A 17,253-nucleotide genomic window follows, 5' to 3' on the forward strand; every position below is an offset into this window, starting at 1 on the left:
GTAATCTCATAGGGCTGGGCCTGAGTGAGATTTAATCCTTGCAGCTAGCCACCATCTCCTTTTCTCTCAGGCCTTATCCATCTATTTTCTTTCTTGTAAAGATGGTTTTCTTCTTTTTCCTCCAAATAGTTTACCTTTTACTTTTCCTAAGTGTTATATCCATGATGATATTCTGTTCTTATTCTGCACTGATCTGAATTCCCATTAATGGTCTGTTTTCTTCATATATTAGAGTGGTTTTCTCTGAATATTTGTATTGTCAACATGTCAAATGTAAGAAATAGCTTCTTTTCTCTGGTTTAGATCTAGTTTATTTGGGGATTTTTGTGGAAGGACAAAAATCTAAGGTTGTCTAAGGAAGTAATGTGAAGACAGACCCTTGGACTAAGACATTTAAGTGTTGCATTTTTGGCAGGTTTTTGGGTGTTGGGGGCTACATGCCAAACTATTTAAAACTTAATCAAATCAGTTACTGATATGTTTATTGAGAATTTAAAATATTAATTTATTGTCATTGCATAAAGAACAACTAGCATAAGAGAGTTTATGAGTGCCTTACCAATGAGGTAGTTGTTAATAATGATGCGACAGCAGGGTGACAGCAAAATTTTAAAAACATATCAGCAATAAACTGCGATCGCTGACAATTTCTGTGACATCTCAGAGATCACATGGGCCTTTGATGACATAACCGTCCTATCAATTATAGCTAACCCCCAAGTGTAATGTGGCCTGGAGTTTCAAAGCCCCAGTAACAGTTATAAGAATGAATGAATGAATGAATGAGGTGCATCATCAAAGCCAGCAAAACGCACGCACGCACGCACACACTATGCTAGTTACCATGGTGACCATATGACTATAATGATGTCCAGCAATGAGGGTAACCAGGTATAGAAGAAAACAGTATGCACACATGCGCGCACACTAACACGCAAACAGGCGCATGCACAGTATAAAAATAACCGGCACTCCCACTCACTCACCCGCGTGTACGTCTGAATAAAGCAACTCAACAAAAAAAAAAAAAAAGCAGAATCTTTTTGCACTCAAGTGTGGTGTAAAGATATATCAGTGTTCATGCGTGGGGGAATGTATGCATGGATGGGTAGGTGGGGTAAGAGGGTGACTGAATACAAGCCAGGTGGGGGTGGGGCTGGTGGGGACGTCAGCATCGCTGTCTTGATTGGAACCTCTTGCTGTGAGATGCTGACATGCTGTCTGAACTCACCAGGTATGCCGGCACACGCTCCCTGCTCGGTTTGCTGCTTTGTGTGTGTCTGTGTGTGTGTGGATGCATGTGCGTGCGTGATTATATTCAGGGACTCTGTGACAGATAATCCTTTGCATTTATCCACATATGCATTTTCCTCATTGACTAACCCATGAGCCAAGCTACAGGCAGTATATTTGTGCATTAGTCTGACAGGCCAGCCAGACTCTCCCTCTCTCTCTAACACACGAATGCACGCACACGGTGACAGCATTATACGTACACAGCCCACCAACAATGCCATCTGTGTGGGCAACCCTTATGTGACATTTCTGACAGTTAGGGAGGCTTGAGATGACAGCACTCGTGCATGCACAAGACATATACACCAACACATGCAGAATTCCTCCTCCTCTCTGCTTTACAACTTATACAAAAAGACTCAGGGTCACTGATCAAAGCGCAACATTGGCAGTTAGAGGAAAGAAAGCTTTAAGAGGAGGCCAAGGGAGTAGGCAGGTGGTGTTTGTACCTATTGAGCACACAACATTATGTGCAACCAGGCCTTTCTATTTCAGTATTAGGCAGAGCTACAGAATACAGACATTTAAAAAGGATTTGGGGAGATAATAATACTGATGGAAGGGAAGAAATTCATTTACAGCCTCATCGATTGTGTGCAAAGACTAGGATTAGGAATTAAAGATAGGAGAGAGGCGAGTAAGGAAAAAAAACTGAGGGTTGCTCACTTTGGACTTTAGATTTAAAGTCAGAGGAAAGAAATAATAAGGTTATAAGAATAAAGATACTTAGAGAAGGAGGCTGCTATGAGGGGATGAAGATACTATAGGTGAGAAAGTGGAGAGGGAGTGATGGAGGGAAGGGGTCATTCTTGAACTCCATTTCATTAACTTCACAGCGATAAGCGAGGATATAGTAGAGACCTAGGCTAGAGAGGGAGACATGTTAACCGATGATCCCATTAGGCTGAAAAGGGGTAATACAGAGAGATGGAGGAGGAGAGGAACAGCAGGGTGACGCTGAGAGCTGCAGAGAAAATGGTGAGGGAGTTTGAGGACAGGAAGGAGGAATTGGAAAGGCAGGGTAAAAAAAAAAAAGGAGAAGCGGATGGAAATGAGGGAGGGGGTGGAGAGAGCGAGGAAGAAGTTGATGGAAAAAACCAAAGCAAGTGGTGCAGGAAAAAGCACCTTTGAAAATGGTTGATAAAACCCATTAAAAAGACTTCAGCTCTTAGTTCAGTCTCACCAGTGTGCTGGGCTGAGAATGTGGATCCAACTCAGATATTACCGCAAGCTTGGGGAATATGGGAAACCCCTATTAAGGCAAAGCGGCCAATGGTTTTAATATGATGGGGATCATTTGCAATGTTTGGTTGGAAACATGTGAGCACTGAGGCATTCTGAAGCTATTACATGTCCAAATAAAATAATCATAGACTAATGTGGCGTGGCTTAATTAACTTGTTTTGCTAACTGGCTGAACCAATATAAATGTAGGCCATTATTTGTATTATTATAATTGGGCTAATCACTCATCCAGATTATTAACATTCAAAGAACTTTTGAAGTTAAATATTGTCTTGTCATCAGCTTCTGCTTTGCCATTGTGGATGTTGGGTTGTGCCACAATGGATAATGTGGGTTACAAGATTTAATATGCCAAATGGACTGCAATGTGATAAAGGCTTATATATTATATGATAAATTGACGAAATCAAACAGGGTTGTTTCAGATTACAGGGTGAACAGCTAATAGAGGCTTTAAACTTTCCCTGCAATACACTCCACAGCTAAATGAGGTAATATATCACTGAATAATTTGCCAAATATTTAACTGCTTGAATAACTAGATGTTAGAAAGAATAAGGGCTAGCCTTGGTAGAGTGCTTTACAATGCTACCAATTCTACTTCTGCTGAATGTAATTTCTAAAGAGAAAAGTTTAAGGTTATGATGTGGCATTGTGTAAAAAATAATAAAGTGAAAGAAGAAAAAAAAAAAACATCAATTTACTCATCACGCTGACTATGAAGAGTAAAACTGGGTCTCCTCAGCAGTAATAAGGTTAGCCATGTCCCATGGGGACAGCATATTGAGGAGAAGAATCTGATGAAGGTTAAGCCCCAACGACCCCCACTTTAATCACTGTCATTAGCACCACAGGCAACTCCGCTCTGACCCCATCACCTCAGGGCCTCAGAGATTAATCACATACAAGCTATCACTGTTATATCTATGCATATGCTTGCTCACAGAGTAACAATGCGGTGTATGCGTATTCATACATGATGAACACTCCCTGCATGCGATTTGGTGTTGCAGAAATGAAATTTTACACATGCGTCCACATAAACAGAAATGGGTAAAATCCACTTAAAACTAAATAGCAGCTGTGTTTGACATGAGGTTCTAGCCATTAAACCAAGACGACACCCACAGGGAGACCACTAATCACTCTGTGCTTATATAACACCAACTAGATGGAGGACCCTCATCCCCAATCTCCACCAACCATGCTTAGCCTCTCCATAAGACTTCAGAGACTGCCTTGTGTGTGAGGGGCATGTAAAGGCAAGATCAACATCAGGCTGAGAGCCTGTGTGAACCCGAATAGGCCTGATGCGAGTGCTGGGAATCGGTTAATGAATCGCTCCGTAGTCTGGACACATAACTTCGGGCCCCGGGAGAGGGCCTCGGTGAGCTCTCTGTACTCATCTCTCACCTCCATGCCCTCATACATGGGACTTCTCATACGTGACATAAAAACTGCTGCAGTATAATTCACAGGGAACAAGAGCACTTCATTAAAGCGATCTTCAAATGGGGCAAGGGCAGCAGAGAGGGTCTACTCCTAAAGTCAAACAAGACAAAGGGGGGTAAATTAACTACTTCTTTTAGACGAGTGAGAAAATTAAGTACATGACGAATGAAGAGGTTTTTCTTAAAGATCAACATTCTTCTCACGACGCTGGTCTGACGTACAGTCTACAGTCTACTGTACATGTTTTAGAGAGGGAGCAGTGAGGTGTCCATGTGCAGCTCAGCCTGTTTATAGCGCGCTTAGAGCACAGAAAATGTGACTTTTAATTAAAAGGCCAGGCTGATTTAGTGTTGTACTCCGTTAGAGACAGCGATAGAAAGAGAGGGAGAGTGTGATCGGGGATGAAGTGTAAGAAGAGAGGAGACGCAGACTAAAGCAAACACACACCCAGCCAACAGGCACATCTCTCGCTCAGGTTTAATGAGCCTGATCTAGCCTGGACCCCTTCATCGGCTGCTACGATAAACTCTGGAATAACAAATCATTACACAGGCTCGAATTATGTCCGCATGCAGGTGCGTGGAAATGTATTCACGAGTCTGTCAGTCTCTCGTTTCGCTGTATCCGTCAGTGCCGATACACAGAAACACACATACAATGAGCACCTCCAGGTAAAGGTTAGAATATTTCATAAAGTCTCATTACGGAGTGAATATAAGAGGCTGAGGTATAATGACACTGGTGAAGACAGAGTAATAAATTCAGGTCCCTTGCAAGGCTAATCAGCTCAAGTTGTACAGACACAGTCACAAGCTTAAGGGCATCAGAAACGTGAGTGAACAACATCAAGTAATAATGCAGTGCAGTTCTCACTTCTGTTTTATGCTGACAAACATATGAAATGCCACGCATTACAAAATCTCAGATACATAAAAAAAACTTTAATGAGAGACAATAAAATGTGAGAAGAGGCCACATTAAAATTACACGCACACACTTTAGTCTTATATCATTGTCCAATTACTATTAGTGTCTTCCCTTGTGGTTTGTTACATGAAGTATGAGGATACATTCAGCTCAGATCAGTCTTTACAGGCAATTACCAGCACTGGCCCATAAAGCCAACACAGGGTATGCGTCTTTCATTAGATGCACCGTGATAGCCTCGGTTCACATCAAATTAACCCATTTACGCACACACATGAATGGCTGTGTGTGTGTGATTTACTATTTTTAATGTTACAAATGGGGTCTTTGGTGTGTTACAGTGAGAAAGATGTGGAAACTGAGCTGGAAAAGAAGGGGAGGTGGTAATCTTATAAGAGTTAATGCATTATGCAAGGTTAATCATATATACATAGATCAAATTTCATTGTATATTAAGCCACGGCCACTATAGTGTGCAAAAATGAAAGCCTGATGTAATGTATGAGAATTTTTACATTCATGCTTGCTTGTGTGGGTTAAAATTTATGTGCATATTATGTGCAGATTGGCAGGTATATACTGCAAGGGGAGTATATGTAAAGATTTAATTGAATTCCTTCTGCTACTATGCAGGCCCACAGCACTCTGGCTTATCCAGCCCTGAATTGCAGCCAGTGAGATCTAATCATGCTGCATGAAATGAGCCCTACCTGAGCAGAATGGCAGTGCGAGGTCTGAAGGCTGCAGGGGAATACCTCCATTAGGCACAAAGCGAGGAAACGAGGGAGCAGGAAGAGGAAGGGTCAGAAAGGGAGACTGTTGCAAGACATGTACGGACAGAGTGTAATGGACACAGAAATACAAGAGAACAGGAATGAATTCTGAGGTTACAGGTGAAATGAATTTGGAGATTACAAGTGTAAGAAGGATAAGTTCAGCTTTATTATTTATCCGTTGAAATCCTCGGTAGTAATTTAAAATATTTTAAATGAAAGCTTCACCAAAGCCTTTCCTTCAGTGGTTTGGTCCAAGTACTGTCATTTAAATGTTTCCCAAAAGCGATATTATATAAACTCAAGGTAAACTTGTACTGTCTGCACCACAGCAGACGGGTTGAAAGAGTATCATATACGGACAGTAACTGTCATAATGATTATAATAATGTACCCATGAGTCATGCGGTGCCACACGCCAACCTGCATATGCCGTCAGCTTTTCTACAACACGCAGCAGAGTCTACAGAGCCAAATGGACACGAACACACTGTTGACTCACAATCGTGCTCTCATTCCACACCCTGTAATGCATCAAAACAGCACCGAGGATAGAAAACACAGCTGACCAATCAAAATAACAACTTATTTGGGCTTGGCCACAATTGTACCCCTGGCATGTGAAATTACACATGAAGAGTGTGTGTCTGTGTTGCTATGGCTACTGACTCATCACATCATAGCAGTGAGAAGATACATGTGCAATTTACAAATATACCGACTGTATGAAACACTTTCCAACGCGTCTTCACTGACAGTTAAGTTCTTGTGAGGTGAAACGGAGGACGGGAGTGAAGAGTAGAGGAACAAGCCTCCTAAATATCCTACGGGCATGAAGAAGTGTGTGTACATGTTTGTGTGTCTTCAGGCTCTGTACCAAGAGCAATCCTTCCTGCTGTGGATGCATTTCCACCACTGATGCCGTAGAAGCTCTGCTGCAGCCACTCCTGCACACAGCACATTCCAGTCTCTGTGTGTGTGCTCGTGTTTGTGCACCATGTGCAACTGTGCATCAACGTGGTTGGTGTGCATGCTGGATTTGAATGATAATAGAGGCACTGACCCTGAGAGACGCTTTACTGCTGTGACTCTTTTTCTCACTCAGAAACTCTCTCCTTTGGCAAGGCTGTACCCCCCTTCCTCTCTGCCTCTCTCATGTTCACCCCTGTCCCATGAGTTACAGCCCTCAGATGCTGTTATGTATCGACAGAGAGCTTGTGAAATGGGAACACGCAGTGCACACTAAAGCTCCAGCAGTCAGACCAGTCTACACACTCTCACATACACACACAGTGGCATAACACACAGCAACAGCCACCGCAGAAGTAAGCTGCTCTTAGCAATGAATAAACAAAGCCAACTAGCTGGGATCGAAAGATGAAACAACCAATGACTTCATCGCTTTTTTATTTTAACAATTACCCCACAAACTGTCTAATTTGTAAAAAGAGTGTGAAAAGGGAAGTGAGATGTAAGGTAAGAAAGCAAAATTGCAAAACTTAAAAAAAAAGATAAAGATCTGACACCAACAAAAGTCGGGCTCCTTTGAGGATATTTTTTCATCAGTATTGAATAGATTCTATAGGGCTTCTATTTACTTCGTCTGACTCAGACTTTAAGCCTGTTGAAAGAAAAATAGAGCTATTCATTTTCAACTGCAACATAAATGTGAGTTTTAGAGTTAATAATCTAATTATATGAGAATTAATTTAATATTTCCAGTCAGTTCATATGAGAACATTAACAAAGGAACAAGCAGTGCAGTGGTAATGATGCATAATAAATAGCACCTAATCTTTAGTCTAATGCTGTCCCCTATTAATTGGTGTTAAATAATAATAATAATAATAATAATAATACAGGGAGAAAGCTAAATTCTGGTTGGTGCAATGTCCAAATAGGAAAGCTTTCTGGTGGTATTAAAAGATTTATGCTGAAATACTTTTACAAACTAGCACAGTACTGCAAGGCCACAGATTTTGAGGAAAGTAGCACTGGATGAACCAACAATTTAGGCCAAAAGAGGGAAAAAACACATTCAAAACACACATTAACTACAGTAGTAAAGTACTGACATTTAGCTGTCACTGAACTGTTATTTCACAGCATAGCTACTGTAATCTACATTTCCAGCTGAACACCAGAAGCCACAACAAACAACAATCAAAGCCTACACACAAAATAACTGAAATAAACACCCCTATACTTCTAAAGTAGTAATTTAACCAAATCTTTGAGCAAACCAAAGCAAAGATTGTGCAAAAATATGAAGCAGATTGTTTTTGTTTTTTTTACCTAAAATGTATGAGAATAATACAGTTTCTGAATTTTCCCAATAATTAGTTACACTGTACTAGACTCACTGTCATCTCAGATCAGTTTTCATCCTAATTTGTAGTCATGACAGAGGATGTGACCTGGCAGCAGGCTCAAAGCGCTGACCCCGTCTCTGATCGAGTGGCAACACAAAAGAAACTGTTTGTTTTGGCCGAACAACTGTGGTACACCTGTGATCCAGGCCCATTATCAAACCAAACCTGTCCTCTTCCCTCTCTCGATAAATAACAGTCACCTTCATCTTTCACGCTGGGATAAAATGAGTTGAGCTCGCAAACATCGTGATAAGTCTCTTAAGTCCGGCCAAGTGTTAGAAGTCAGTGTCAAAGAGACAAGAAGGCAGTGCAGGTTCCCGGTTTGTGACCAGTCATGCTCATCTAACCTAATCTTATTGAGGCCTGTCTGCTTCACTTCACATGCTGAGCCACGTCTCAGGTGTTTCGTGGATGACATTGTGCTCCATATCCTAAAGAGCTGACAACAGAGCGCGTGGCAGTGGAAACTCGGAATGCATCACAATTACCCTGTCCCTGCCATCTGGGATGCGCTTCACTCAGTAAATGAGCGCACATTTTCATTCATGTATTTTTTTTTCTTGGAATGCAGTCCAAAGGGGATTGCCAGCAGGTCTGCTAAAGCAAAGGCACCAGTTCGTGCAATTTAATAGTCATTCATTCAGTGTATTCATACTGGAAATTCAATTATACTTCAATAAGCAAAACTTTCCAGGCTAGCTGACTTTCTTAATGGCAAAGCACCCCAGGTGAATTAGCCAGCTTGGCTAAAAAGAATCCTAAAATGACAAACACGACTCTTTCATTTATCTTCACACTTGATTTCCAATGTATTCATTTAGTACACAAAAGCTTTTAGTATGCATCTGCTGATATTTGTTAGTTAGTTAAAAAGAAACAGGAAGATTCACAAAATTAAATATACCACTTAAAGCTTGCCGCAGTATAAGCATTTTAAATAATGCTACTTAACATTTGGAATCTTATAAAATTTCATTTTAAAAAAATATCTTTAAATTCACATCCTGAATTAACGTGATGTGTGTGTTTTTTAAAATGCTGCAAAAGTCAAGGTCAGTGGCCCACTCCCCTACTTTTTAATGGATAAGGTACAGCGCGACAGACAGCATTGGAGGGGGGATGAGCGCAGAGATTCCCCCCTGATCTGAGGACAGCGTGCCAAGGCTAACTGAGCTGACAGCAACTAAAGCCGAGGCTCCCCACATGTGCTAATCTCCCAGATTTAAATGGGAACACAGCACACAGCGCAGAGCACAGAGCAGGGCAAGCCGGTCTGATCCATGACCGTATGTCTGAGCACACGCGCGAGCACACGGCCAACACACACATGCAGCATTTCTTCAAAACAGTCGTTCACAGACTCTTTTTCCAGAGGCATGTAGCAGCGAGGCAGGGAAACAGAAACAAAGACAAGCTTGCGAAAAGCAGCGGAGGACTTTGCAGCATGACTGTTACGATGCTAACTTCAGATTGCAGCCACTTACAGAGCTAGAAAGCGAGAGGAATGAGAGCAATAGAGACAGCATGAGAGACAGTAAGAGGAGAGAGTTAGAGAGAGAGTATTCCCTTTATTTCTTCATGAGGGAAGACTGGGAACCAGCAAGAAGCAGGGAAACCATGACAACCAGACAGCCAACCTTGGCAACCAACCCGGTGTTCTCACAGTCAGAGCCAGACAGGCAGCTCAGCAAGGGTTAATCTGAACTGGGAGAGGAGAGAGAGAGAGAGCGCGAAAGAAAGAGAGGCTGGCTGATTAAGACAACTGCTGTGCGCACAGACGTTTAATACATTATAGTGTCTCCTAAATGCTCCAAGTTAACACAGAACAAAAGATGTGGCAGCTGACTTGACTGACTGAAAAGCTGACTGGCAGCATCAAACATTCACAGAGACTGCGGCTGGTAGAAGGATGTTTAAAAGCCGAACAAGAGGCATGTTTTACTGAACAGTGACTTTGTTTGAACAGTGCAAACAAAATCAAGTATAAATGTAACAGTTTTTGCACCGTGAAAAGAAAAATGGTACGTTTCTGCTCGCATTCTCAGTGCTGCGTTGCAAAACTAGCAGTGTGAAATTTGAAATAGTGCGAGACGATAACACATTACACGAAACACAGAAGCTGAGCAGAAGTGGGGACCTCAGTGATGGAGAGAAAGATATGGACAGAGTGAACAGATATTGTTTGCGTGGGTGTGTATGTGGCCCGCTGTAACTCAGGGAAAACAGACCGTAGCATCACGTCGCCCTAACCTGATTCTCCATGCTATGTAATGTAACAGAGATGTAGTGACAGCACATGCACTGAGTTAGGTTGAAAACCAAATAGGATGTGATGGGGCCTGTCCAAAAAATACACACAATAAATAAACACCCTCATTCATGATCAGCCACAGAGACTATTCCAGCACTCCCGCTCTTTATTCACTGTCCTCCCATTTAAAGACTGAACCCTTTCCTGGCCTGGAGGTCAGCAATAGAGAGATGAAAATCAGGGAGGAGGGGAGAATAATGAAGAGAATGATCGATACTTTGCCTTAATTAATAACCTCCACTTCAGTCAGAACATTCACCACAGCTTCATGCTCTCTCGGTTCAAGGTTCCTCCTTCCCTTTGCCCCCCCTGCACCAGTTCTCCACCTCTTTCCTCGTCATTAATCTCTGAAAATCGTTGGCTACATACATTCCTCCCAATCGATGCAATTCCACTGAGGTCTTGTCTGATTTACCACATGGCTGAATCCCTGTATGAATCTTGACTGGCCATGGGGAAGAGGGACAGAGAGGGAACGAGATGGAGCGAGGGAGATGAGAAGAGAGGGACATTAAATGACAGAGACCATCATCATTATATAACGTCAGCCAACGATGCAGACTGTGAAAAGACTACATTCTTGGTTTGAGTTACTTAAAGAACCCATAAAAATGACCAGAACATTGAAGCAACAGCCTAAATACACATTAAATATATATTTTTATCCAAAATATAACAACCTAGGCGAGACACGCACACATCTCCCATTATTTCAGATACATTTCAATACAGAGAGAGCAGGGCTTCAGCTTTAGCTAGACAGCCAAACGGCTGAGACCGAGGAAGCTTGCCTTCCTGCTCTACAGCTCTGATCCAGCATCCTAACATGAGGTGCTATCCAGCTGGGAGCAACAGAGTACAGCTTTTGGGTCAGGGCTTCTCTGACCTGAATCTTTGAACAGGCCCCTTGAAACATGGGCCTATCATCGCAGCCTTTCATTTATTTCCCCTCACTCACCAATTTTAGGTCAAACCTGGCATCTTTTTCTGGGTAATCTTGTGAACACGGGGGAGTAAGAGAGTTGTGTTTGAGCTTTTTGTGTTTCATTTTTTTTTTTTTTTTTTTTTTTTTAAATGGCAAGGAGGCTATAGATCACCTGTAGTACGATCACCTGTTCGATTCACAAGACGCACACGTGTAAGCACCCAAATGCATTTCACTTTTGTGGATTTGCCAAGTGGCTTTTCATTGGCAGCATTGAACGAACATGTCCTAGTCACTTGTCATCATCAGGAATATCATGTGTTGTGAAACAGTATGGATCTATTTCACCTGACAGGAAATCTTTGGGAGTGGCCGATGAACTAAATCACCGGCTTACTAGCTATCAATCAATGCCGAATTAACGGTTGTGCATCACCATTGCACCAGGCTCCAAGAACAATCTGGGTAATGTATACATGGATGGATTTTCCTCCATCGTTCATACACAAAGATGCACAAACACAACCCAATACTGCAAATAGTGAAATCGGCAGTTGGAGTTAGAAACCAGCCGGCCCTTTGCCGACTCTAAAACAGCGAGACCAGCTAGATGCTGGCTCCAATGCCTGGTAGGCACAGGAAACCCAAAACAAGAACTCTCCAGCATATAGATAAAAGCAGAGAGACCTAAAGAGAGAAAGAGAACGCAAGACACAACATCACGCAGAGCTTTTTATCAGCTGAGCAGTCAATATGAAAGTCACTGAAGCACAAATGATTTCACTCTCTAAACGTCAACCAAAGGAATCAAGGAGCCTACACATCAACCTCCATCGCTTAGCCTGTCAATATCCAAGTCTAGCATGAAAAAACAAAAAACAAAACTGGGATTTACGCTGGATTAGCATGCAGTGTTTTCCAGACAATAGGCCTCTATTTCACTAATCAACAGCCTTCAGGAACAAAGTAAAGGCAAAGCAAGGCAGTGTTTTCCAAAGCATTAAGGAACAGAGCGGTGATTCAGCCTGTGTTAAGTCAGTGCACTGGCAAAAACACAAATTAAACATATTCAGCTTTGTCAAACAAAGCTACACGATTTTGAAATGCAAGAAGGCTGTGACTGCAAATCCCAGCGTGATGGAGACATTCAAGTTCTACATTTTAATAAGGGTTTTAATAAGTGCTACCTCAGTCTCTAGGCCATCGTGACACAGATTAGAGCCTCGTGAAGCTAATATAGGATATAATACAGCCTAACAGTGCATGGAGTTCAACTTAGTGTTTGACAGAAAGTAAAGCTGAATGGGAATTCTGAGAGAGTAAATGCACACATATACCAAATACAAATCCAGAATCCACAATGCAAATGTTCCACCTTCTGCATCTATTGTATGTTTCTTGCCCTCATCCTGTCATCCCATGGCTACCAGAGCTGTTCATAGGATGTTTTAGGGAAGAAATCTAGTGAAAGTTGTGAAACACAGCTTCTCAGATCCTCCATAGATGCTAAAATGAGACCAGTTCGGCCCTGTAGCTAACTGCAAAGACACCACCGTGTTAGCCAAAACTTTTAGCCATTAAGAGCACGTTTTGTGTTGGGGTAAACAACACACATGTAAATAAAGGCTGAGAAAGTCCAACTGAGAAGTAGCTTCAGTCAAGTTTATATCATGCATAATGATACAATCATTAGCCATGTGTCCATGTTGTTCATGCTAATTAGCCACGTGGAGGTGTTAAGGATGTTAATCCGGTGAGCACTGTGGTGTTTAAATATTCTTCAAGTAAAGCGTGAACTAGAGTTGCATCAGGATAACAGGGTTTGTCTGTCTGTCATGATCAAATCATCGTGAAATCAAAACAAATGAGTTTTTCCTTAGTCTTCCCACCACCTTCCAGAATGAACTAAATCTTGGATTTTAGGCTCATTGACTACATAGAACCGTAGACAGTGCACTGGGCAGGTTGGGCCAAAACCTGGATTCCATACTTTTGATGCTTCAGCCCCGATAAGAACACTCAATATTTCAAGACTGCTTCAGGCCCCATCTTACACCTGACAAAGAAATCGTCATATGGTCTACAAGTACTGAGTAAACACGCTTGCTCTTCTGTGACAAGGGAATATATAGAATATGCATCCCACTATTTGTACTGCATCACTGCAAAAGAGTATATGTGACTTGTTGTATGCAAGCTGCACAGTAACATGAAGGTGGAGTTTGAAAGCCAGAGTGGGACAGGAGTTAGAATGCTACCTTTGGGCCACGTGAACGTGTGAGTAAGAGCTGACGGGGCTTTGGCTGTGTAGAGGATTAGATCAGAAAGCCAACCAGAATTACTGAGGTGGCCATGTGTGTGTGTTTATGTGTATATGTCAGGACAGGGCCTAATCACTTAATGAACATGGAAAAGCACAACTCCTCTGAGCAGGATCGCCAGATCTACCAGAGGGCTTCCGCTTTCTCCCCTCCAATAATACCAGCAAACCATAGCCTGGGAAAGCTCACAGAGGACTTTGCTCATTGGACAGTCTCAGCTGTCACTTGCGGTTAAGACCAGCCCATTGGGTGCACTCAGTTGCCAGGCCAACCCTTTCCGTGGGGCCTGGGAAAAAGATCTGACAGATTAACAAATGGTAAATGGGAGAATGGGATATTAGGCAGTGTCATTAATCTGAATAGGTTTGGCGTGGACTAGCACCACAGATGCCAATAACCAAATGAATTTTCTAACAGAGAACATGGACAAACACATAACGCTGGGCCTGGTTATTTCAGTGCATATGAGCCCCGAGATGTAATTGAAAAACCAGAGCAAAAGCATTCAAACTAAATGACTGTTATTCAATTAGAAAAACCTGTCTGACTGAAAAATGTTTTAAAAAGTAAAAACCTTTTGATAAATTCAGCCCAAGTAAGTTTGATAAAAGTTATACCTTGCAAGCTGACCTGTAACTTGCATACTCCATACTAGACTTCAGAGGAGAGTACGAAACGTTCATCGAAATCTGCCCCAGCATTCACATGAATACACACTGTGCCATAGATTACAGAGACAACATATGATTAAATATCCAGCCATGGAACCAGCTCTGCACCATCATAAACACACATTAGGGACTCCTGAGAGCTATTTAAAAGTGAGTGAGGGGTTCCTGTAAACACAAATGATAAAATAGATAGGTGTCAGGAGGATGTGAATACTGCGTGTATTATTAGGTTGTTTTAAAAATCAACTGCTGCATAAACTTTAACTACGACTAATAGATCATATGGAAATCATTATGCATCGCACTGTGCTGGTTAACTAACTTTTATTGAATCCACCTGTGGGCGTCATGGTGCGAAACATGACTCGTTCAAATATCTTCTACAGTTAAAGAGGGATTATGAAGACGTGCTCCCTCCCCCCTCAGACCCACTAATGAACAGTGAGCGCTGGTCAGGTGACTAAGTGGTCATTTTAAGAAAGCATACTGTCTGAGAGCGCGCACAAACATTTGCACATACACACAGGGTTGCTCAGCATGACCAGCTGGACGGGCTAGGGGAACTAACGCCTATTGTAGCCATTTTAGACAACAGATGGGAAGAAAAATCTACAGAGAGATAGTGAAAGAGCAGAAGAAAAAGTCCCACTGCCTCTCTCATTCTAAGTGCTGCTGAGCTTACAGAGCATGCTGCATCACTCCTGCTATTTCTGCCTACACAGGGCTGTGCCTGCCTCTCCTTTCACATGGCTCCACTGGCTGCATGTACTTGATGGCAGAGGATTCTCACCGTTCAACAGGGGGACGTACTGGACAGTGATGTGCTACTGGCTTGTGGGCTACTCATCACCTAGCGTGAAATATTATGGAATCGAGACCTGCTGATTGGAGAGAGCATGTGCCATGCAACTTTAGAAACTGCAGTGTCATTGCTGTCTAGGCTCAGATAAAGCATGTGACTCTTATAGGAAGCCCAGTCGCATCTCCTGGCTGGGGGTGTATGAATATACATCAGCGTGGCTCTTATTTCCCAGCTCTGTGAACAGCTCATCTGTCAAGGTGGGACATGTTACTCCGTAACGGAGGAAACCCACGTATTGCAGCCAGAGCCTATAGGAGAAACGCCTGCCTCCCCCATGCGTGCCTGCGGACTAAGAATAGATCAATGTATCAGGCAAATCGGGATTAACGGGCGTTGTGCTCCAATCACAGAGCACACACACACACACACACACGCACACACATACAAACAGGGGAGCCAAAACACAAAAAGTTCATTTTCATTGCCCATCACACTGTCATCATTTCTGCTGCTGAACGGCTTCCACGCTGCTGCTCCTTAATTCACACACACACAGTCCAACGCCAACGCACAGCCAATAAAACAATGTAAAGCAACATCCTGTGTGAACAATGATTATGTCAGACCGCTGGCGAAACAACCCTCCAAATTCCCCACAAGGCTGGGCAGGTGTTTGTAACTAAGCGGTTAGTTATTTATCACCTGCAGACACCCAGCCGGCCAAATTTCAACTCGCTGCGGAGCGCTCCGAAAATAAATTGTGCAATTAGAGAGGATGCCGCGAGCAAGCTGTCCCAACTAACCTGTCTGTCCTTTTCCGAGCGTCTTCTCCAAACGGTAAGGTCCCACGTAATTGGCGTGTTGGGCACCGCTGTTGTCTTTACCGGATGATGACATGTCGAATCTGTGTGAAAATTAGACACTTTATAATAAAGCGCAGACAATTAAAGAGTCCTGGCAGGAGGTCCAAGCCGCCGTTGTCTTTCTTTTAACTCCACAGCCTCTCGTCTTCCTCTCGCTCTCTGACTCTTTTCCCTACCTCACTCGCTGTTAGAGGAGGTGAGGCTCTCTTTTCTGTCCTCTTTTCTCCTATCGCTGCAGACGAGCCGCAAGTGCCTTGAATATCATTGTGGGTGAAAGCTGCGCTGCCGCTGTGCGTCTGTGGGAGGTGCTGCCGAGTACTCGTGGATGATTGACAGTCGATACAACCAACCAGAGCACCGGATCCCCTCCTCTGCCGCCCCGTTTCTTGTTGCTGGAGGATTTTTGCTTTTTCTAGAAGAGCTGCAGGTTGTGATCTTAAAGAGTTTAATCCCGAATGAACAGTTCATTAAAAGCAAGGTAAGTGCCTAATAGCATGTAAAGCATAAGCCGCAAAATTTAAATGCCCCCGTGAATGTGCCCATCAACTGAAGTCTTTTTAAAAAATAAGAAATATAATGTAAATCTTCAACTTAAGCCCAAGATTTACATCTACTGTTAAGGAGCTTCTCTGATCAAGTTCATTTGAAATTCTTCAAATGTTTGTATGTTTACTCTCTGTCGTGCAATAAAAACCCTTTATCCATGATTATTCAAATATGTCTCACTTTCATTCAAATACTCCACTCAAGTATGCAAATATGCTGAAAAGAAAAGCTTAAAAAACTGATTTCAAGTTTTCTCCTTACAGGTCACAAAAGGTCACTTGCACCCGCACATCTTAAATTCAGATTTATGGTAAGCACCGAGAAGCTTTTCACCTTAGGCAGATGAATGAGATCATTTTTGCTATCTACAAAAGGAAGCTGAAATATCCAAGTGAAATAAAAATTAGCGAAAGAATTGTACCCTGTTGTGTTTTATGGTTTCTCACAGGCAAACCCGTGCAAGCAGTACACCGGTGTTATATTAAAGCTAGACATAAATTCATTTGGGGTCATTCAAACACAAATTTATTTATGAATTTGCACCATGTGAGCATAATGTGGGGGGAAAAAATCCATAAAACAAGATTTTAGGGCTGACTTATGAGGTTCAAATTCCCTAATGACACTGAAATTAATCAAAATAACAAAAGCAGTTGTGACTCTGGTTCTTGCAGGGTCTGAAGTCCTGAGACTGTTACACATTTGCCTTTCCCAGTCTTGTCGACAATAAAGACTGAACGAAAATGAAA

The 17,253-nt window shown here is 42.4% G+C and overlaps 1 protein-coding gene across 4 annotated transcripts in view; it reads right to left on the reverse strand.

Annotated features, from left to right (window-relative positions):
- The window catches only part of brsk2a (BR serine/threonine kinase 2a), a 177,060-nt gene extending 160,825 nt beyond the window's left edge, over positions 1-16,235 (reverse strand). For 3 of the 4 annotated variants that reach the window (XM_085461386.1, XM_085461387.1, XM_085461384.1), the window contains exon 1: positions 15,899-16,235. In XM_085461386.1, coding sequence (XP_085317512.1) covers positions 15,899-15,992 — 94 coding nt within the window. In that variant the 5' untranslated portion in view covers positions 15,993-16,235. The remainder of the gene's footprint in view (positions 1-15,898) is intronic. The other variant, XM_085461385.1, reaches the window with a different exon arrangement.
- Positions 16,236-17,253: the final 1,018 nt, after the last annotated feature.

This window comes from Copadichromis virginalis, linkage group LG7 (assembly GCF_057382275.1).
Source record: "Copadichromis virginalis isolate Kocher_CV1m ecotype Utaka linkage group LG7, C_Virginalis_male_GT1.1, whole genome shotgun sequence".
Lineage (NCBI taxonomy): Eukaryota > Metazoa > Chordata > Actinopteri > Cichliformes > Cichlidae > Copadichromis > Copadichromis virginalis.